The sequence below is a fragment of the Staurois parvus genome, unplaced genomic scaffold, assembly GCF_062004578.1.
Source record: "Staurois parvus isolate SC_StPar_1 unplaced genomic scaffold, SC_StPar_1.0 ptg001328l, whole genome shotgun sequence".
Taxonomy (NCBI): domain Eukaryota; kingdom Metazoa; phylum Chordata; class Amphibia; order Anura; family Ranidae; genus Staurois; species Staurois parvus.
Genome location: NW_028319124.1, coordinates 2542935 through 2566317, shown reverse-complemented (window position 1 = coordinate 2566317; position 23383 = coordinate 2542935). Strand labels below are relative to the sequence as shown.

Sequence of the window (23383 nt, the reverse complement as noted above, 5' to 3'; positions counted from 1 at the left end):
TAAAGCGCTGAGCAAACTGTTGGCGCTATATAAATCCTGTATAATAATAATAATATATATATATTGAAATACATTTTGAAATATATTGAATACGGCCAAATTTGTAGTATTTCAAATATATGCCAATATATTTGGGAAAAATATTTTAAAAATATATTTAAAATATATTTTTCTTCCATGTGGGATGTTTTCCCACCAGACTGCTCCTTCTCCTATCCGCCAAGGGGGTGCAGGTGTACTCACTCAGATCCTCTCCTGTACTGCTGGTGGGTTGGTGGCTGCTACCAGGTCTATCAGCTGGGACGCTCCTTCCCTGCCATACAGGTGGTCCTCGCTCTGGGAGCCAGTGAGCTCTGAGCTTTCCTCCTTTCCAGCTCCAGGCTTGTAGGTAGGCACCATCTCACTGAGTCTTCTCGCAGCCTCCTGCCTTCAGCCTCACATCTTCCTCACTGTCTTCCACCCGAATTCTCTTGCCACTGAGCAGGCTCCAACACTCTTAAAGGTGTCCCAGCCCCTTACCAAGCCTTCTGTTGGAGATTAGCTAGGATCCCTTAAGAGTGCAAGCCAGCCACTCCTCCGATTCACCCTTTGTCTCTAGGCCTTCCTACAAAGCCCTAGAGAAGGGGGAAATTCCAGAGGGGGCTGGCCTTTAGAGCCTTTCAGCTACTGACCACAATTTACCTTCCGGCTATTACACCCAGGCTGCTACTCAGCCCTCCTCGCTATCAATTGAACACTAGCTCCCCCTAGCTAACTAGGAGGGTGCTACAAATGTATGAAGTGTATATAATAACTTAGGTACAGATTCTGTTTACCAATCCCTCATTAATCCCCTTCTGAAGTTAGGCAATGTCTGGCCATGTACACACACCGCAGAACTTATTTTTCTCTTTTATCCCAGGGTGCCCCAGGTCTTTCATAATCCTAGTCATGCTGAGGTTTTATTTGTAAACTCAGGCAGATTACTTGCTATGAGTATTGTTAATGTTTACATATTGTTTATACTGTTTAAACATCAGTTGTCATAGTTTATAGTAGGAGTTTCTGTCAAATCATGGGGGGGGGTTGCCAACCCTGAGAGGCAGCAATACCTCTCTTCTGCCAGTAAAGTAGCGGGCTACAGAGGTTTCACAATTGGCTCTGGCAGTATGCCTGATGTGTGGTTAACATTAAATATAGTCAGTCAGGATCGAAGAGAAAAGAAATAGGAAGTGACAGCTCAACATGTACAGTAGACAAGAGGGCAGAGGGGAGGGAATAACATAGAGGAATGTGAGTACAGTGATATTCACAGAATAATCCAAATTAAAAGGTATGCGCTAATAACAAACTTATACAAAAGTGTATGTCATCATCCAAAAAACATTAGTGTTTTAAATAAATTAGAGTGTCCAAACATAAATTAGTGTCCAAAAAAATATATATATCTTCAGTGACTTGAACCAATTGTGAGAAATCCACCACCAAAGGAGATTAAATGAACTCACCAGAGCTAATGGCTGGTCAGATTATAAACCAGCAACAGCACTTGTGCTCTGGGAGCAATGAACCCGATGTCCAAATAGATATGGTGATGTTTCAGATACTTCCAGATAATAATCACAGCCAAACAACTTTGCAGCCCAAGCTCTTATGATGAACTTCTCCACTCTGTCTCATACCTCCATGAGAGCATGCAGTACACTCAGGGACAAAAAAGAGAACATAATGGTGCAATACGTTTTTTTCATTTATCTCTTTAATAAAAAAGATATAAGGAAACTCACAAACAAGGTGTCCAACAGACACCAGCTTCAATCGCAAAAAAGGGTTGAGATACAGTTAACGCTCACCGCAGATCTCTCCCATACAGCACAGACCAGCAAGGCTCTCTAACATCCACATCAAATAGGCTACGCCCAACCGGTTTCGTCACACCGACGTCACCCGCCCCTTAATGACGTCGGTGTGATGAAACCGGTTGGGCGTAGCCTATTTGATGTGGATGTTAGAGAGCCTTGCTGGTCTGTGCTGTATGGGAGAGATCTGCGGTGAGCGTTAACTGTATCTCAACCCTTTTTTGCGATTGAAGCTGGTGTCTGTTGGACACCTTGTTTGTGAGTTTCCTTATATCTTTTTTATTAAAGAGATAAATGAAAAAAACGTATTGCACCATTATGTTCTCTTTTTTGTCCCTGAGTGTACTGCATGCTCTCATGGAGGTATGAGACAGAGTGGAGAAGTTCATCATAAGAGCTTGGGCTGCAAAGTTGTTTGGCTGTGATTATTATCTGGAAGTATCTGAAACATCACCATATCTATTTGGACATCGGGTTCATTGCTCCCAGAGCACAAGTGCTGTTGCTGGTTTATAATCTGACCAGCCATTAGCTCTGGTGAGTTCATTTAATCTCCTTTGGTGGTGGATTTCTCACAATTGGTTCAAGTCACTGAAGATATATTTTTTTTTTGGACACTAATTTATATTTGGACACTCTAATTTATTTAAAACACTAATGTTTTTTGGATGATGACATACACTTTTGTATAAGTTTGTTATTAGCGCATACCTTTTAATTTGGATTATTGTTGCCAAAATTTATTTTGGGTGGGATATGCTGCTGACACTTTGGTGTTTTTTGTAAGTGGCGCTTTTTTCTTCTTTTTTAATTTGGTATATTCACAGAATAGGCATAAATGCTTTAGAAAAATATGTTGTTGTTGTCACGAACACGGAGTCAGACCCCAGCCCTTCTCACCAAACTCGTGACCGAAGGACTAGCCAATCTAAAACTGCGCTGTCACGTGCGTAACAATGCCACACTCAGCTGCACCCTGCACAACGATTTTCCAGCTAATTGGACCACAATTGATGTACCAGCAGCCTGAGCGATTGTTACTGGGTTCGGTTAATTATGCAATTAACCCTTCACACTGCCACCACCTCCTTTTTGTACAGAGAAAGAGAAAACTCGGCGATATCAGTTATAACACTATAATGGTTGAGGTAATCATCTGTATAACACGGTTATCCAGAGGGTTAAACAAACACAGTAGCGTTCTCTTTAGAGGCAAGAATTCGTAAATTGCAATTAATCGGTATAGAAACAGTTCAACACTTTCAGAAGGAAAGATTTATTACTAAAAGATCAAACGGGTGCAATAAAAATATTTACAGAAAAAGATGTAACTAAGATATATATATAAATATACAGAGATCAACAGCACAGCAAAGAGATATCAGAGAGAGATGAAAGGGTTAAGGTACTTGCCAAAGTCCTGGGTTAGCAGATCCAAGTTTCAGACCGAAAGGGCACGGGTCTCCCCAGGTGGTACTAATGTTAAAATGGAAGACGTCTTCAACTTCTTCTCTTAGGCCTGACAGCCCAATTTGTAGTTCCCCAGCAGGGGGTGCCTTTGAAGTCAAGGACCAATACCCCGTTTTGGGTGTGGAGGTCTGGGCGGATACCTCAACTAAAGCCAAAATCTCCCTTAACTCATATTTTGGCCCATAACTTTCCATCTGCACAAGTGACATTCCACCCGCGGGTAGATTATTATGCAGACACGTCTGAGGATTGATTAGATATGAATTATGAAATTATACACTGAACGGTTCACGAGATCTAATTTTTGGCTTTCCTATGTATTCGAGACAAGGCGAGTGACACATCAAATTGTTCGTCTCCTCTTAGCCAATCTGACGATATGTCTGGTTTTTATGTAAGTCTCTTATATTCTAAGATATGAGACATAGGGGAAAAATGGATTTTGAAAAGTGGTTATCCTGGGAATGTTCTTTGAACTCCTGGGAAAGCTTGCTTTATCTTATACGAGGTGTTACATGGTACACCTCGCCCAGACAGCCAGGCACCTAGCTCAAAAATATTTTATTGCTCTGGGACACACAACCAGCACACACACACTGGCCAAATGTCTCTGTGCCTCTCAGAGAGGGAGGGGGAGAAGTATTAGGGGAGAAAATGGATATTCTCAACAAAATGGAGGCCTGCGTTAGTCTCTGGGTATACGCTGTTACAGTTGTTTATTTTTAAACTTTATAATTTGCAAATCATGCAGAAAACTAGGCACACTTTTCTACTCTGATGTCATGAACTATTTTGTGCAGATCATACAACCCCAGTAAAATATTTTTCAGTTCCAGATTGTAAAATTAAAAAATGCAAAAAAAAAAAAAAAAAAAAAAAAAAAAAATATATATATATATATATATATATATATATATAAAAGTCATACTTATGTAAAGCTTTGTACATATGATCCAGCTAGATTTCTCTTCTGCTTGTTCTTTTTTCAAATGATTTGATAAATGAGGCCCAGACAACTAAAACAAATCACTGAGTAGTCATTGTTAAGGGTATTTCTCTATGTACTGTATTGATTTATTTACTTTACTTGCCTTTCTTAATATGATATTTAAAATAAAAAAAATTAAGCTAAAAAACTGAATATACTTCCCTTTTTTGTTCCTAGTTAAGTTTCCTAATGACTTGCTTAAGTTCCGTAAAATTAAAATCTAGTGCTGTGCAATTTCTTGTTTAGACACAGATTGCTCAGAGTACGGAGTCCTATTTTTCAGCTTGGTGCCATGAGGAAAACTGAAGATCTGAGGATGAACTCAGGTAATCCATACATATATATATATATGATAATTTATTTATACTGAGGGAGGCAGACATCCTGCCAATCAACCTTATTAAAAACCTTAATGTGACAAGTAACCGCATTACTGGTTTATCAATAGTATTCAGGGACATGGATAAGGGGGTACCACCAGTCCTTCTGTACAGGGCCCAGGCCAGAATGGGGGCCCCAGGCAGCTGGCTGATTTGGAATTGGGCAGGGAGGGTGATCAGCACAGCAGGGGTGCAATTATTGGAACCGATCCCCTGTATGGATCTCTCTGCAGCAGCTGAAAGCTGGCTTCTTCCTCTCCAGCCAACTGGATTTCAGCTGCTGCAGAAAGAGCCATGCAGGGGATCTGTTCCAGTAATTGCCCCCCCCACCACACCCATCACCCTTCTTGTGCACCATATGTTTCTCCATGCTGCCCAGGCCCCCCCCCGTGCGCCCCACCCCCGCAGTGCTGCCAGCTTTCCTCCTCTCTTTCCCACAATAGGATCCTTCAGGATGGAAAGTAGGGGAAGGGTCCGGTAAATAGGTTTTCCTTTCCTAAATGAACACAATGAGTGATTGGTACCAATCACTCACTATGTTTATTCATAACTGAAGCATAGTAAACTGGGGTTTTTTTTAGGGGGGCCCTGTCAGGTTGGCTGTATGGGGCCCCATGGTTTCTAACAGCAGTCCTGCTTGTGTTAGGTGGAATTATTTGGGTGAAACTGATATCACTGTGAAGTTACTAATTTCACTATTGGCAACGTTTCCTTGAAAAAGAAACTCATTCATTGAGCTGCTTATGCAATAGTTGCCTGGAAATACAAATCAATCTACTCCCCTTTTTTCCTAATGTTTGGGGTGGTGTGTTAAAGGTAGCTTATTTGATTTCCTTTAGTGTTTCTTGTATCCACTTGAAGACCAGGCTTTTTCTGGCACTTTTTGTTTATATGTAACAATCAATATTTTTTGCTAGAAAATTCCTTAGAAACATTAATTTTTTTTTAAAACAGAAGCCCTAGAGAATAAACTGGTGGTTTTTGCAATTTTTTTATGTGTTTCGGTATTTGCTTAGCAGTTTTTCAAACGCAATTTTGGGGAAAGATATTATTTTTTTAATTTTATTGCAAAAAAACCCACAATTCATAACCCACTTTTTTGTAAAATGTAAAAGATGACGTTATTCCGAATAAGTAGATACCAAACATCTCGCATTTTTAAATTGCGCCTGCAACAAACAACGTAAATGTTACTATCCATAGGCACCGCTTTAAAAGCCTTATTACTTTAGATTTGCAGAGGAGGTCTGGTGCTAAAATTACTTGTGGCAATACTTCACATGTGTGGGACAATCGCTGTTAGCGTGTGTGCGCAACGGCGCACGTGCATCCGCTTTTCACGTAAGCATGTGGGGGTAGGGGGGTGGAAGCAGTTTAATTTTTTTTATCATTTCTTTTATTTTTATTTTTCCACTGTTACTTAAATTTTTTTAAATCACATGTATTGTTGTCACACGCTGTTTAAACATTCCTTGTGACAGTGATAGGCATGTGATAGATACTCTTTATGGAGAGATCTGGGGTCAATAAGACCCCAAATCCCTCCTCTGCCCTTAAAAACATTTAATTACACCAAGAGCGGTGTGATTAAATGCTTTTCTTTTTTAAAAAGGGCGTTGTTTGTTTACGAGTAAACTGTAAACGATGTAAGGGCAACAATTTTGGGTTACTATATCATAGAGCCGAGCAAAGACTGGATCAGCTTTGCAGAAGCGCAGAAGTGCTGGCTGGTCGATTGGGACTCCCAGAGGGACAGGAGAATTTGATAAAGCCGAGGAAGACAGTGAGGAGGGATTCCCCTCCCGCTGCTCCAATTGCTATTACAACAGAGCTAACCGTTGGCTCTAAAATACGATATCGGGATGCAGGTATCATCCCAGTATAGTGGCTCAAACTCCAGTGATGTACGGGTATGATGCTGAAGCTGAAAATAGTATTGGTGTTTTTTCTTTTTTAGTATGCTTGACTATTATCTGTGTAATGTTTTTATATACTGTATACTTTATTCACTGCTTGTTTTTTTCTCCCTACCAAAAACACAAAATAAGGAGGCTTTTGATGGCCTTTTTGGCAAAAGAACAGATTTAGGACAGTTTAAAGAAGGGTTCTATAACCCTCAGCGACAATTTAAAGCCCATGGAATCCCTAAAGAATTACTCCCACTTGTAATTAGTACATCATATAGCACTTTGTCATGTTCTGATCAGTGTCCCTGCTTTGGATTGAAAGCACCTCTTTATTTCTATTAATGCTGGCTGTGGCTCCACCCCATTGTGGTTCCAATTTATGGAAAATACTGTGGGGGCACCTACAGCCAGCACTGAGCCCTCTCTAAGCTGTCTGTTTTTATATTTTTTTGAATGAACACTCATTCATAGGAGTAAAAGATCAGTCCATGCTGGCGGAGCTGTGTGATCTCCGTACAGTTACTTGTAAACATACGCAGTCCCGGCAGATAAATCACATAGCCCTGCAGCCCTGAACAATCTTTTACTATTATGAATGAACAAACAGTGCAGCAGAGCTGTGTGATAGAGCTGCCAGCTGCTAGTAAATATACTGTACAGGGCACTGACAGCTCTATCTCACAGCCCCAACAAATTTTGGTCAGAAAGCGGCATGCAAACTGTCCAACAATTCTGCTTAGCAATGGCAGGATGGATAATAATGGGACCAAGTACTACATGCACTAAGTCTCCTGGGGGTTAAATAAAAGCTTAAAAACTTTGGTGAGATATCTTCCTTAAAAAACACATTCATTTCACCTTCAGAATCAATGGTTTTTGTTTAAGGAAGTTTACAAAAACCATAAAAATGAGTAGAAGAGCGACAATTCCAAAGTAGAAACTCTGATGACATAGCTAGACAAAGCCACATACAAATCGAAAGCATATATAGCACAAAAGTTGTCTGTCAAGTATAAAAAAATTATCACTGTAGTACTGGCTGTAAATTGCTGTCACTCAACTGGGAACTATTAAACAAATAATACAGATAAAGAAAAACCAATAGAGCTAAAGGTGGGTGTGCGCCAATCCCCAAGTAAAATGTTGAGAGGTGTAGGCCCACATCCAATTCATCCAGTAAATGCCAACAAAGACATTATGAAATACGGTTCTGTGACGGGAGTGACTTTGGGTGGGGGGCCCATGGAACACAGCTCACTTTGGAGGGGTGGGTAGGCCCCTGTCTCAGCTCCCCATATCCTTCTTATGTGTAAGTCACCCTGTGCCTGTTAGGGGTGCAGGGTGATATGTCCTAATATTGTGTAGACATGTATAGGAGATAGGTGGGGGTTGTTGATTGTTTGGTGTTATGTGATTGCATCCCATTGTTCTATTGTGTGTCTTGTTTGGGAGCAAACTATTATGGGATGTATGTGTTTGTGTATTGGCTTGGTGGGGGGTGTCTGCTGATGTGTTTCTTGTTGCTAGATTTGGTTTGCCCCGCCTTGTGTCCTTATCTTGTGTCTGTGTTAAAATAAAGCAGTCTATTTCCTGGTTTCCTTCAAGACTGGTGGTCTCTAGTCTTGTTTGAACAGTGGTGGGGTCTGTGGTCGGTGTTCGGACAGGAAAGCGGGAGTCTAACGGAAATACCCTAGTGCAGTCAGGGTCCGGTTCTGTTACAGGTTCCATTTACCAAAAACAGATATATCAATTTTATAACAGCTATATAAACAATCTAAAGAAATGCGATTAAAGTGCCTAGTCCACTCACAGCAGAGGATGACGTAACTGAAAGGAAAAAAGGGAAAAAAAACAGAAGAAGAAAGTAAGTGAGGAGAAAGAAGTAAATACTGGACCCACTTGACTTGACCACCGCCACCCCCCAAGGAAGCCCACCTAAGGATGACAATTGGAGGAAATTAATCCAAGGTGTCCAGACCCAGTAAAACCTGGCCTTATGTATTGCATAGGATGCTTGCTAATTTTTCATGAACCATAATCCAAGACATTTTTTGTTTATTGTGCGCATAGATAATTGTCAACATTTTCCACGCTCTGGCATTAATTTCACCTTCTATATTTTTTTATTAGTAAATTTTATAAACATGGTGACATTTTTTAAAAATCCCCAAATTTTAGCTAAAATTTCAGAGAAATAAAAACTCTCAATTTTACTCATTCTTAACACACTAATATGGATTACTGATCGATAAGACAATATATGTGTCATATCACCAGAACTAATAAGAGCTGCAGAAATAGGAAGAGAAACAACTGGGCTTGGGAAAACATGCCAAAAAGTTTGTCAGAACACAGCTAAAAAGCACTGTAAGTACTTTAAGTGTCTTTCTGGTGAGGCTCCATGCACACTAGTGTTTCATAAGCTTGAAATGCTAGAATACAAATCTGGATGAAAAATGCTGATAATAGTGTTTTTGTGCAAACTTGTAGTACCACTTAAGTAGTGTTTAGGAGTGTTAGCGTTTTATGAGTGTTTTTAAAGTATATGAAGAGAACAAAATGCTTGAAAAAAGCTAATTAGGAGCATTTTAGTAGCATTTAGATTCGTTCAGCGTTTTTTTCTGCTAGGAAAATGCTCCCAAAATCTCTACAAAAACAATTTTTTTTCTGCTCCTAGAGGCTGAAGTTTGAAAAATGCTTCTAGCATAAAATAGTGTGCTTAGACACATAGGATAACACTATTAGCTTCTAGGAGCAGAAAGATAAATGCTCAGAATAGCTTCTAGGAGCTTAAAAAACGTTAGTGTGCATGGAGCTTAAATATTGGCAGATCCTATTTATAAATGTCCCGATTCATCATGATCCCTGAAAATATTGGATCACCAGTTTACACAAGAGGAAAACATTCACGTCTATCTTGAATCCCAATGTACCCAATCTAGTTTGCTCATTCTTCAAATATTTAAGTGACTATGTGGCTTTCCTAAAGTGTGAAAAAAAATTACCCTTAATATTTGCCTTCTGTTGACATCTATGCCTTTTCTTTTGCGTTTGGCACCTTCAGCCATCTTGATTGGCCCAACCCATAATGATCCAATTGCTGTATCTGTACATGGGAATTAATTCATCCCACAATGTGACAGGATTGTACACTGACCTGATAGACGTGTAAATTGGTATCTTAGCGTTAGGTATATGCAAGGTGGTTTTATTTTCTATCTACTCTTTATAAGATTCTGTGGCCCATAAGGTTGAATAACAACATTGCTGGGGAAGTATTCTTTAATAATTAGGAATTTAATCATTGGTGAAAACGGGAAAAGGGGACAAGAAGATTATGTTATCACTCCTAGTTTATAAATTGCCTACAAAAATCAGCCTCCTGCAAAATGGTGGCAAGAAACCTCATTTAACCTCACTGGGGTCCAAAAGCAGAGGCGTCCCTAGGGTAGGTGTCACCTGGTGCTGTAACATGTGGTGTCACCCCTCCAGAGAGGAAGGAGCGGTACCAGTGTAGCGGTAAAATGAGTATCCCGTGAAGATATGTATCCCCTGAAGCAACTGCACATGTGCTGGTTTCAGGTCGAAGAAGCCGATCTCCAACTTTAGCACAGAGCTGCCCAGTTAACCCCTTACAGGCTGCAAACCGCTGAAGCTGATCCTGTGGATTACTATGGGTTGCAAGATCAGTTAACCCTGCATAGGTTGAACCTATACAGGGTTAACTGATCTTGCAACCCATAGTGATCTGCAGGATCAGCTTCAGCGGGTTGCAGCCTGTAAGGGGTTAACTGTGGCAGCTCTGTGCTAAAGTTGGAGATCGACTTCTTCGACCTGAAACCAGCACATGCGCAGTTGCTTCAGGGGATACATATCTTCATGGGTCCGAGATACCCATTTTGCCGCTACACCGGGGGCAGCTGTCACTGTGCTGGGAATCTGGGATCACCCCAATAACTGTCCAGGACTTTCACAGAGCCCAGAAGCTCTGCTGGCATCCGGCTCCTGCACCCCCTGTGATGGTGTCACCCAGTGCGGCCCGCACCCCCCTAGGGACGCCACTGGCCCAAAGCCTTGCTATTTAGATAGTAATGCAGAAAGTGCCCCTAAAAATTGTAAGTGGGCACTGCATTAATTATATATACATATACAGAAAACAAAGTACCGTATTTATTCGAGTATAACGCGCAAAATTTTCTACCAAAAAAAGAAATCAAAGTTTGGGTGCGCGTTATAAACGAGGGCTGGGGTGACGCAGTGGCGGCCGATCCATTGAGGGCGCAGGCGCTCACTGTACGCGAAGAAAAAAAAAACGTCCCCTGTGCCGGCCCCGCCCCTTTAAGGGGCGGCGAAAACAGGGGATCGTTTTTTTTTTCTACGTCCCCTTGTCGCGTACAGTGGGTGGCCCGAACTGGCGAGATGCACTGGTGAGGTGACGCAGTGGCGGCCGGTCCATTGAGGGCGCATGCGCTCACTGTAGAAAGAAAGAAGAAAAAAAAACGTCCCCTGTGCCTCTTCATTTCGTATGGTCGCCTCTTCATTTCCTTTCCTCGCCCACACGTTACGGTAAGCATTGCTGTTTTGCTGTGTTCTTCATATTATATTCATATTCAGTGTTCTTCATATTATTTATTGATATACTGGTACCCGTTAGATGGCAACTCAGGGTATCAAGAGAAAACGTTCTGCATATGACGCTTCATTCAAGCTCAAAGTTGTTGGTCATGCTGAAATTCACGGAAATCAAGCAGCTAGCCGAGAATTCACTGTACCAGAGACGAATGTTAGAGAATGGAGAAAACAGAAAGTCGTCCTGAAAGATATGAATAAAACCAAAAAAGCACAACGAGGGAGACAAGCCATGTACCCAGACATGGAGAAGGAAGTTTATGAATGGATCATTGACCAAAGAAGTAGTGGGTACATCGTCACATCACTCCACATTAGACTTCAAGCCCAAAAGTTTTGCAAAGATTCAACCTTCAAAGCCTCTAATGGATGGACACAAAAGTTTATGAAAAGGCATGGACTTGTAATATGCCAGAAAACAAAGATAGCGCAGAAGCTGCCAAATGATTTAGCAGAGAAGATCACTTCATTCCATACCTTTATAATCAACCAACGCAAGCAGATTAATTTTGAACTTGCACAGATAGGCAATATGGATGAGACCCCCATGTGTTTTGACCTACCAGGCAACAGGACAATTGACAGCAAAGGGAAGCACACAGTCCAGATTAAAACCACAGGCCATGAGAAAACTCATTTTACGGTTGCGTTATCCTGTATGGCAGACGGTTTTAAACTTAAACCAATGGTGATTTTTAAAAGAAAGACTATTCCAAAAGGAGTTAAATTTCCACCAGGTGTCGTGATCCATTGTCATCCTAAAGGATGGATGGATGAGAAGGGCATCATTTTATGGTTAAATAAAGTTTGGAATACTAGACCAGGCGCACTACTGAAGAAATCCATGCTTGTATGGGACCAGTTCCGCTCACACCTGACAGACACTGTGAAAGACAAACTGAAAAGTCTAAAGACATTTCAAGCTGTGATTCCAGGTGGACTAACCTCTATTCTTCAGCCACTCGATGTTGTTTTAAACAAACCCTTCAAAGACAGAGTCAGGGAAAAGTGGATTACCTGGATGAAATCCGACGACAAAGAATTGACTGCAAAAGGAAACCTCAAGAAACCTGGCCTATCTCTCGTGACATCTTGGATTAAAACATCATGGGAAGAAATGCCAAAAGAAATGATCATCAAGAGTTTTTTAAAGACAGGCATCAGCAATAAAATGGACGGCACAGAAGACGACCTGCTGTGGAATTCAGACTCAGAAGAAAGCGAAGAAGCTGGAGAAACAGATGTTCCTGCCAACTGGGACACTGATGATAAATTAACTCTAGAAGAATGAGAACAACTCTTTAGTGTATCTGATGATGATGAATCTGACTTTGAAGCATTTTAAATAAATATTGTTACCGGTAATTTTATTTCGGTATTGTGTTTACCTTGTCAATAAATGATTTTTATCATGGCCGCACGTGTTCAACAACGTTTGTCACTTACAATGCTTGGTCTGAGCCGAGAAAAAGTGAAACAAAATTTTATACCGATTTTTAAACAAAAATTAGGGGTGCGCATTATACACGTGTGCGCGTTATACTCGAATAAATACGGTAGCTGTATCTTATGTACATTCTGTACTAGTGTAGGCTACTGCTTAAGAGTAAGAGGGAGAAAGGCAGCATGAGTGGGCACCAGGCATTTCTGCCAGTCCTTGTAGGACCCCCTTGAGGGCAGACCCAGCGGTGTCTTCTTCCACTGCTACCAGGAGATTTATATTATCTTACTTTCATATGTTCACCCTTGCAAAATCATTTTATGTTCTGTGCTTGTCTCTAGGGAACTCATCTGGTGACAGTACGTATGTTAATCTGCAAGATTTTAAAGCACAGAAAACAGAGAATCATCCAAAAAGTGAAGGTAATTTATTACTACTAAGATGTAACTAATTTTTATCCCTGAGTACTAAAGAAACATGCACTAAATAAGACATTTATCTTCTGCTAACATGTATGGAAGTGCAATATTGGCCCTAAAAATCATATCCAACAACTTAGGGGCCATTTGTATTTGAGAGGAGTAGGTGGCTTGCAAAAAGCAGACACATGAAACACCCGCTTTAATGGCTATAATCAGGATTATGTTCCATGGTGTAAAGCATAAATTCTTCTCATTGTAGAGCCATTCAACAAAATACAGTGTTTTATCTAGTGCGTAGCAGCCATTTAGCAGATAATGTTTTTGGGAGGGAAGGCAGCACATGGGATGACCTGGCAATTGTTTCCTTTCTAAATTCTCACTGTACAGTGTAAGGGCCTTGGGAGTGCAAGTAAGAGTCCCTTTCACGAACACATTTTCCCAAGGCTGATACTTACTTGTATTTTTCTAAAATGTAGGTCCAGTCCTAAGATGCTATAAACAACTGTATTACAACCTGACGCAGAGAGAAGGTGGAATACCCAAGAATGTGACATCTAGGATCCTAAAATTTCTCAGGGCAGGCAGTTGTTGGTTGGGGGTTCAGATCCAAGAGCACAGAGCTACCACTGGAGTAACTCTCCAAAAAACGTAAGGTTCTTGTGTTGCTCAGTTCCAGTTATACTAGCTACTGTAACTGCAGCTTCAGGATACTTCCAGGCACACAGCCTAAAGGCTCATGGCATTTGGAAAACTCTTCTGAACGATGGAAACTCACTGCTGAAAACATAGGTTAAAAAACATCAGTTTAGCTGCGTTTTCATACCATGTTTATGTGCGTTTGCGTTTAGAAGCGTTTTTAAAAGATAACCTCAGGAGACCCTCCCAAATGCCCAGACTGCACTGAAAAATAGTAAAAAATTAACTATTTCAGACATTTTGAGAGTAATAGAGCGAGCAGAAGCAGAGAGAGCAGTATGTGTTGAGATTACCGGTCTTTTCTGGTTGTATTCACTATGGATCCCATCATGAGCATAATACGGCACATTCTACCATTTTTTCCTTCACGCGAAACCTGGAACTGACTGTGCTGGTGTACCGGGTCCATTTGAATACATGGAAAAGGCTTTGCATGCATTTCTGAGGATGAAAAAAGGCTCTGGACAGCATCTGGACATGGAACACTTAAAAAACGCTTCTAAATGCAAATGCTTATAAACGCAGTTAACTGCATTTACACACATTTACAAGCATTTGGCGTTTGAAATGTCGGTAAAATCTACACCCAAACGCAAGTTTGGTGCGTTCAAAAAAATGACTGTAAACTCAATTGCCTGTAAACGACTATGTATACATGGACACATAGGAAAACATTAGGCAGAGTTCAGGGGCTGCTGAAAAAAACGCTGAACAGCTCCTGAACGTCAGTTTAGGAGCTGCAGTGTACATGAGCCCTAATTCTGTACTCCACTAAGCATACAGCTTCTGGGTACCCAACCAACAGGAGACCCTCTAGGCATGAGCTACAGGCCAGGCCAAACCTTCTAAGCTGGGGCTCTAGCCCTGGGGTCTCCGAACAGGCACACAGTCTGCCTACCTAGGATCTTTCCCCCAGTCAAGGACCCTTCCAGAATAGAGCTCAGCTATTTTGTAGAAGAATGGTTCAATCCTCTGATGAGGTCACCAGGGCTAACAGGACAGGCAGAACTCTCTGTATCACACCCCTGTAACAGGACTCTGGAGCCCACTAAAAAAGTCTGTCGGAGAACCCCTCAGCACAGCATTCTAAAAAAGCTCTAGCAAAATATAAAAAAACTAGGGATGAGCCTAGCTTTGGTATGAAACCCTGGTCACCGGAAAGATTTTGGCAGCGACAACCTAATTAGCTGTGGCCTGCACATTCCCTGCCCCACAACTGCACATACACAAAGGGGTGGAAATGATAGTGACACCATTGACTTTCTATAGCCATATGGCCATGTTATGTCAATGACATTGACCTCATATGGTCATGTGGCTATGTTAAGTCAATGACTTTACAAGAATTCTAGTCACTTTGGGTATGTGCATCTGCAAGGCAGAGAATGCCCCTGGGGTGGCACTGAAAGCATCCTTCCGGGTTCAGCTGAACATGGGTTTGGACCAAACTCAAGTTCATTCCTATTCTAAGCAAATAACTAAAGCTGGCCAGTCAGAGAAAAATCCCTGCATAAGTAATGTGTACCCCCTTGAAGCCAATGTGTATGAGTCTTAACTCTCTCAGATACTCCTTGATCCTACACCAGCTGCAGATACATTCACTAACCCTGTGTCTATATTTATTTCAGGGGCTCCAGCTGCCAACAATACCCAATATAAGATTATACTGATACTGGTGGTTTTCTTAATCTTGATGTTCCTTACTTTGGTCATCTTAACAAGTCTTCTGTTTATTAACTGTGAGTATCAGTCATAAAGTCATAATCTCTGTTATAAGAATCAATAAAAGAAAAAATATATTTTCCTAATTTTGGGTTGCATCTTTTGACTTTAGCTCTTTTGTCAGTTTATCATAGTATGGGCTTGGCAGAAATTTTCCACGAATAGTAACTATAGTAAGTCATACTGCTGTATTGTGGTAACTTCCTTCTACTCTGATTAGCCAGTATTAGAATAGTATACACATGAAATGGTTCTATTTCCAAAACTGAGTTCTTTTAATTTATGGACAGAATAGAGATGGGTAAGATCTTCTGCCAAGTTTTTACTGCTGTCTGTGCCTCTACTGGGTGAGATTTGCACTCTCAATTTGTCCTGGTGGCCATTGTCACCAAGACAGAAAGTGATGAGGTATAGACATTTGCAAACTTTTACAAAGTGCTGACATGTTGCAAGAGCCTGTCTGGCATTACAAAACTTTACCCAATGCTGAGTCACATATAAATATCTGTATGTAGCACCCTCCTAGGTACAGTAGCTAGGAAGATCTCTAGCTCTAATTGCTAGTCAGGAGGGCTGAGTTGCACCCTATGTGTGATAGCTATCAGGGTTAAATTTGGGTCAGAGCTGAGAGGTTCTGCAGACCAGCTCTCTGAGACTTCCCCCCTGCACTAGAACATTGCAGAAAGTTCTAGAAGCAGTGGACAGAGGTGAGAAGTGACTAGTCAGTACTCTTAGAGGAACCTGGCCAATCCCCACAGCAGGCTTGGCAAGGGGCCAGGGCAGCCTTTAAGAGTAACTGAGCCTTCCCAGCAGGGAGAGAGTTTGAGTGGAAGATGAAGTGAGGCTAGAAGACAGGAGTCTGGGAGGGGGCCCAGATGGGAGAGGGGCTCACCTCCAGGTAGAAAGCTTGGAAGGAGGAAAGGTTGGAACTTCACTGACCCCCTGAGAGAGGACCACCTGTGTGGCAGGGAAAGAGCAGCCCAGCTAGAAGACCTGGTAGCAGCCACTGACCCACCAGCAACACAGTAGTAGGACTGAGTGAGTAGACCTGCACCCCCTGGGCCAGTTAGGGGAAGGAGCACTCAGATTAGTGACTACCCGGGACTGTCTTACCTTGAAGCGACAGGCACTGGATCCCTTGCTCAGGGATTCACCCAGATTGGCTGGACTAGGAGAATTCAGGGTCTGGGGTGGTACAACCAGAGACGCTGGCAAGCTCTTCAACAATAGGATTTTTTGCTGTATAAACTTGTATATAGTTCCAGTTGTCCTTGGTTTCACAGTTCCATTAGGCATCCCGTTCACCCCTAACCCTTTCCCAGTTCAAGCCCCCTAATAAAACTTCAAAACAAAGCTCAAGGACTGGTTATTGTCTCCTGGATGCAAATTAATGTGACAATTCATGTTGCCTGACTGTGCAGGACTATAGGGACCCAAAACTTCAGCAACTCCTAAGGGGGTATTGCTACATATATATACAATAGCTGTGACGTGTTTAGGTACGCAAATCAGTAATTAACTGCTGCCTAACATTACAAAAACAAATATGTTGTCCATTCCCCTTGCATCTACTGAGGAACTACAATGCAATGCATTGACTGGGTCCACAGGCTGTCATATGCTAAGAGCACTGGGACTTGTAGTTCCACTCAAACATCTACAGGTTGCCTGTGCCTGTGTTGTGTTCTATGAATCATCGTTAGAGCATAAGCTGCATCAGGGAATCTTTTAGCTCATGATTAGATTCCTTTGTGTTAGCAGGTTTGATACTTCTCACAGTCCCAATTCACCTTCTCTAAACTACCCATGTTGTCTGACCATGCTCCAAACAAAACAGCAAGTTCCTTGAGGAATCTGGCATAATGCATATGGTCCTGGCAGGGGCGGACTGACCATTTGGAAACTTGGGCACTGCCTGAGGGCCCAGGGTCAGTAGGGGGTCCCATGAGATGCCCCTGGTACCTTTTTCATAGGCTTTTTTGAGTTTTGGCAAGGACACAGGGGCCCCATGATCCCCTATTGCCCAGGGGCCCCATGAGTTGTCAGTCCACCCCTGGGTCCTGGTTGTAATGGTGATGGTGGTGCTCTAGGATATACTGTGGAGCAGGTAATGTTGCTGAGGGTCCCGGGGAGTTGGATGACTCGGAATAAGGTCAAATCCAAGGCCTTTCTACAGAAATCAGAACGACTAAGGGAATCACACTATTTGTTTTTGTTCTAGCTTTCATATGTAGCACCCCTCCTGCTTAGCGGAGAGAATAGCAGACTTACCTCCAGGTAGGAGAAGGCTAGCATTTATTTTTTTATTACAGGTACTCATATAGCATCGACAATTCACATATACAGTATGTTGTACATTCATATAAGTCACTGCGCTCAAGGAGCTTATAATCTAAGGTCCGTAACTCACATTCATACAACGCATACTAGGGCCAATTCAGACAGGAGCCAATTAACCTACCAGTATGTCTTTGGAGTGTGAGAGGAAACCGGGGCACCCGGAGGAAACCCATGCAGGCACAGGAAGAACATGCAAACTCCAGGCAGGATGTGCCATGGTTGGGATTCCAGTCGAAAGCCCCAGTGCTGCCAGGCAGAAGTGCTAACCACTTAACCACTGTGCCGCATTTCCCTCATGGCGGATCCATGACCACAGTGGAGAGTGTCACACAACAAGTAAGAGCACCAGTCACTTTAGAATTTTGTAGTTTCAGGTGCCAAGATTCTCCAAAAGCAGATATGCCAGTTTCCCTCCAACAGACATCCATCAGGCTAAAGGAGGGCCAGTACTCTCTGAGAGCAGCAACCAATCCCCAACCAGCAGACATCCACCGGGCTCTTGTGTCTCAGGAGCATACCCCCAAGTACTAGTGGGAGCCAGAAGGGACAGAAGAGCTCAATAGCAAAAGATTTGCTTTGTCCCATTCTTATAGTCTTAAGTGTCAGTATCACCTAGTGGTGATAGTAGGATACTATAGCAATTCTGAGACACGGGAGAAGGCAAATAAGAAATCGCCCATTATCCCAGGCAAACTACTATCCAGGAAAGATAAAATTTAGACACCCACTATAATACAGGGTGGCTACACATATATATATGTTCTATCACTTATATTGTTCTGTACTTTCTTCCCAGATAAAACCATCTCAAAGAAATTGTCACAACAGAAAAATAATGGTAAGGGGTTAAGAAACAAACTGATTCTGCAATTTTATTAACATTTTGTCACAGAATATTAATTCAACTGTTTATCAAATCAATATTTTCAGTATAAAGTGCACTCAAATTAATTTTAATGCACACAATCACAACATAATACTAGAGTCAGTAAAAGAGATGAGGTTGTGTTGAGTAAATACTAGATACTAAAGATGTGAGCCTCAAAATTGCGTGCACCTGCGAAATGCTGAAAAATGACAGTACCCAACATTTTCCATAGGCAACTCTTTAAAAGATTTTATGGCTTTTTTTTAATCAGTGGAAAACAGCTCTTTAATTTAGAAATAACAGTGAATGATGGCCACCATGTTAATAAGCCCCCTATGTAATAGTCCAGGGGTCAGGTTTTCTTTAAGGAGACATTGTGGGGTTTATTTACTAAAGCTGGAGAGTCCAAAATCAGACTCCCTTCTGCATAGAAACCAATCAGCTTCTAACCTCAGCTTGTTCAATGAAGCTTTGGCAATGAAACCTGGAAGCTGATTGGTTTCTATGCAGAAGTGAGTCTGATTTTGCACTCTCCAGCTTTAGTAAATAAACCCCTATGGGTCCCCAATGTCATTCTTGCATCCTGTTGAAGCTGATCAAGCACATTACCCTTTTCTGGAGTTTATGTTAGATGTCAAAGAAGGGGGTGACTTGCACAGTGGAGTCTACAGGAAACCCACATGGACCGGTATCTGCTTTTTGACTACCACTGGATCACTATTCAAGCTAGGGTCTAAAAACAGGGTTTTGTGGTTGCCCAGACTGGGCTTTTAATAAAACATCCACAAGGTCAGGCATGAAATAAAAAAAAAACATGATACCATCAAACAGAGAGAAATGGCAGAATACATGTAGTAATAGAGTCATGTCATATGTGGCTGAAGTGTCGGGAAAACTCAGAAACATTTTTTCACATGTCCTGTGTTTATCATGTTCAGCAACACACTGGCAAAGAAACTTGTACTTCCAAAAGATCCAACAACCAAAAAAATAGAGTAACCAGGGATATGCAGTCTTGTATAATGAGGAATGCAAAGACCTGAGTGATGGGTGACAAAACAACTGTCTAACAAATATTTGGTTCAGCGCTGAAAGGCAAATTTTGTGGGCCAAAATTCAGCAGTCTTCATACACCTTCAGGAAAACAGTCAGTCTTTCAAGGTCAGAAAAGTGCACATCTTAGATAGACAAGACAATTGGTTTGCAAAAGTCGAGAAACTGGCTATAAATATGCATGCTAATAGTACATCTCTTTCAGCTACTTGTACTGTGTTTTTTTTCCGTGGTGTATTGTACTGTATGTGTCTCTGAATGCACCTCATGTACTCTTATTGCCTGTCTTTGAAGAAACTGAAATAATGAAGAATCAACTGAATGAACTGGAGAACATAGGTCAGTGACCAAACAACTGATATTTTCATGTATGGCGTTCATAGGATACAAATTTGAAAACATACACTGCTCCAAAAAATTATAGTATAGCGTCAAGGCAATTAAACTACTGGGATATTTATCTCTTCAGTTAAGTAGCAGAGGGGGTTGTTAATCAGTTTCAGCTGCTTTGGTGTTAATGAAATTAACAACAGGTGCACTAGATGGGCAACAACGAGATGACCCCCAAAACAGGAATGGTTATACAGATGGAGGCATTGACATTTTTTTCCCTACTCATCTTTTCTGATGTTTGTTTTTTACTAGTTTCGCATTTGGCTAGGGTCAGTGGCACTACTGGTAGCATGAGGCGATACTTGGACCCTACAGAGATTGCACAGGCAGTCCAACTCCTCCAGGATGGCACATCAATATGTGTTATTGCCAGGTTTGCTGTGTCTCCCACCACAGTCTTAAAAGCGTGGAGGAGATTCCAGGAGACAGGCAGCTACACTAGGATAGCTGCTCAGGGCCGTATAAGGTCCTTAACCCATCAGCAGGACCGGTATCTGCTCATTTTTGCAAGGAGGAACAGGGTGAGCACTGCCAGAGCCCTACAAAATGACCTCCAGCAGGCCACTGGTGTAAATGTCTCTGACCAAACAATCAGAAACAGACTTCATGAGGGTGGCCTGAGGGCCCGACATCCTCTAGTGGGCCCCATGTTCACTGCCCGGCACCATAGAGCTCGATTGGCATTTGCCAATGAACACCAGAATTGGCAGGTCCGCCACTGGCACCCTGTGCTTTTCACAGATGAGAGCAGGTTCACCCTGAGCACATGTGACAGACGTGAAAGGGTCTGGAGAAGCCATGAAGAATGTTATGCTGCCTGTAACATCGTTCAGCATGACCGTTTTGGTGGTGGGTCAGTGATGGTCTGGGGAGGCATGTCCATGGAGGGACGCACAGACCTCTACAGGCTAGACAATGGCACCTTGACTGCCATTAGGTTTTGGGATGAAATCCTTGGACCCATTGTCAGACCCTACGCTGGTTCAGTGGGTCCTGGGTTCCTTCTGGTGCATGACAATGCCCGGCCTCATGTGGTGAGAGTATGCAGGAAGTTCCTAAAGGATGAAGGAATTGATGCCATTGAATGGCCCCCACGCTCACCTGACCTAAATCCAATAGAACACCTCTGGGATATCATATTTCGGTCCAACCGACGACACCAGATTGCACCTCAGACTGTCCAGGAGCTCGTTGATGCCCTGGTCCAGATCTGGGAGGAAATACCCCAGGACACCATCCATTGTCTCATTAGGAGCATGCTCCAATGTTGTCAGGCATGCATACAAGCAAGTGGGGGCCATACAAACTACTGAGTACCATTTTGAGTTGCTGCAATGAAATTTCAGCAAAATAGACTAGCCTGCTGCATCATTTTTTTCACTTTGATTTTCAGGGTGTCTTTGAATTCAGTCCTCTGTAGCTTGATAATTTTCATTTCTATCAAATGATGGGGCATCCCAGTCCATGTATAGATATCCAGCATGTTATTTTTCCCCATTGAGATCTGATGTGTTTTCAAAGTGTTCCTTTAATTATTTTGAGCAGTGTATATTGCAGACTCTCTGAGCTTTCCAGACACATCAAGTACTCTGCCACCCGGTGAATGTTGACTTGCTCAGCAATCTTGGGCTAACCATACACTGATCTGAATTCGATGGGTCAAGCATGGACCAGCTGAATTTTGATCAGTGTGTAGGCTCCTCTCCTTGACAGAACTTGATTGTTTAATTGATGTCTGTGTGTCATGCTACCCCTGGAGGACCCTCTGGGTTTAATGTCTCTGTATACTCAGGGATGACATGCATGTAGCACCCGCTAGTGTGCTACTAGAATAGTGTAGTGTATTGCAGGTAAAATCATTGTGTATGACTCATGGTAACTGTGTGAGTCTATGATTGAGATTGGGTTATTGCAGATCAGCTGGATGGCTTAACATGAAATATAAAAGATGCGGCGCTATATCACAAATATTTATGTGAAAAAACATCCAAGATATCAATATAGTGGTTAAGTGACTAATGTGATCCTGAACAATATGTAACAAGCAGAGTAACATGCAGTGCAAAAACAGTCTTTGTGATAATTTCTCTCCTTCAAAGTGCTGCTTACATGCAGTGAACGTGAGAAGGATAAGGCTGTGCACTCACCAGATCCACAGTGTAACTGCGCATTTAGAGATAAGTTATCTCTACAAGATCCACTGGTAGCTCCTAAAGGTCAGGTCAAGCCAGATATTCCTCCACCCGCTGGATGTTGCTGATAATCCACGGTCTCTCTCTTAGGTGGCTCTATAGGTGATATGTGACTCACCAAGGGCCACAAAGAAAGGAGACCAATAGCGTGATACCGTTTAAAAGATTTTATTTTCTATACAGTATAACATAGGTGAGGAAAACAAACAAACACTGACCATGAGGTGAATTAAAAGATGGCCGCCGGGACCTCCATGGTGCCGGCGGCAGAGAGATAATGACGCTGTAGCTCCAAAACTGACGCGTTTCGTGCTAACCGCACATCATCAAAGGGGATAAGCTTCTCCCCTTTGATGATGTGCGGTTAGCACGAAACGTGGCCATCGCGGCCATCTTTTAATTCACCTCATGGTCAGTGTTTGTTTGTTTTCCTCACCTATGTTATACTGTATAGAAAATAAAATCTTTTAAACAGTATCACGCTATTGGTCTCCTTTCTTTGTGGCCCTTGGTTCATGTATTCAGCAAACACATAAATGATAAAGGTGTTTGTCGGGCTATTCGCCCGCCGCACCCCATAATGCACTGCACCCTGACAGTGCACTGTGGTTGGCCAAAGCAATGCACCTGACCACAATGCACTTGACCAATCACAGCGCATGATGACGTCACAAGGGGACTTGGGTGACCCCCCCTTCAGAGGACATTTGTTTTAATATTTGTTTTTAATGAAGGACTTGTCAAAGACTGTCTTCTTTCATTTTTTACACTACACTTTTTTTTGTGAATGAGTAGCGGTATCATGTACTCCGTACTCATTCACATAGGATGGGGGTCGGGATCTGGGGGCCCTTGTTGGAGGGGGCTTTCAGATTCCAATAAACCCCCCTGCCTGAAGACTTCCACAACCACTGGCCACAGTTGTGGGGAAGAGCCCCTTGTCCCCTTGTCCCCATCAACATGGGGACAAGGTGCTTTGGGGGGCCCCCCTGCCCCAAGGCTCCCCCCCAATGTTGAGGGAATGAAGCCTGGTATACTTCGGGA

General features: G+C 42.3%; 1 protein-coding gene across 3 annotated transcripts in view; it reads left to right on the top strand.

Moving 5' to 3' along the window:
- Positions 1 to 4531: 4531 nt before the first annotated feature.
- LOC149436928 (CD209 antigen-like protein C) overlaps positions 4532 to 23383 on the top strand; it is a 52941-nt gene continuing 34089 nt past the window's right edge. The window contains exons 1-5 of one of the 3 annotated variants that reach the window (XM_089661247.1): positions 4532 to 4622; positions 12995 to 13075; positions 15400 to 15510; positions 18630 to 18671; positions 20049 to 20093. In XM_089661247.1, coding sequence (XP_089517373.1) covers positions 4589 to 4622; positions 12995 to 13075; positions 15400 to 15510; positions 18630 to 18671; positions 20049 to 20093 — 313 coding nt within the window. In that variant the 5' untranslated portion in view covers positions 4532 to 4588. The remainder of the gene's footprint in view (positions 4623 to 12994; positions 13076 to 15399; positions 15511 to 18629; positions 18672 to 20048; positions 20094 to 23383) is intronic. The other 2 variants (XM_089661248.1, XM_089661249.1) reach the window with 2 other exon arrangements.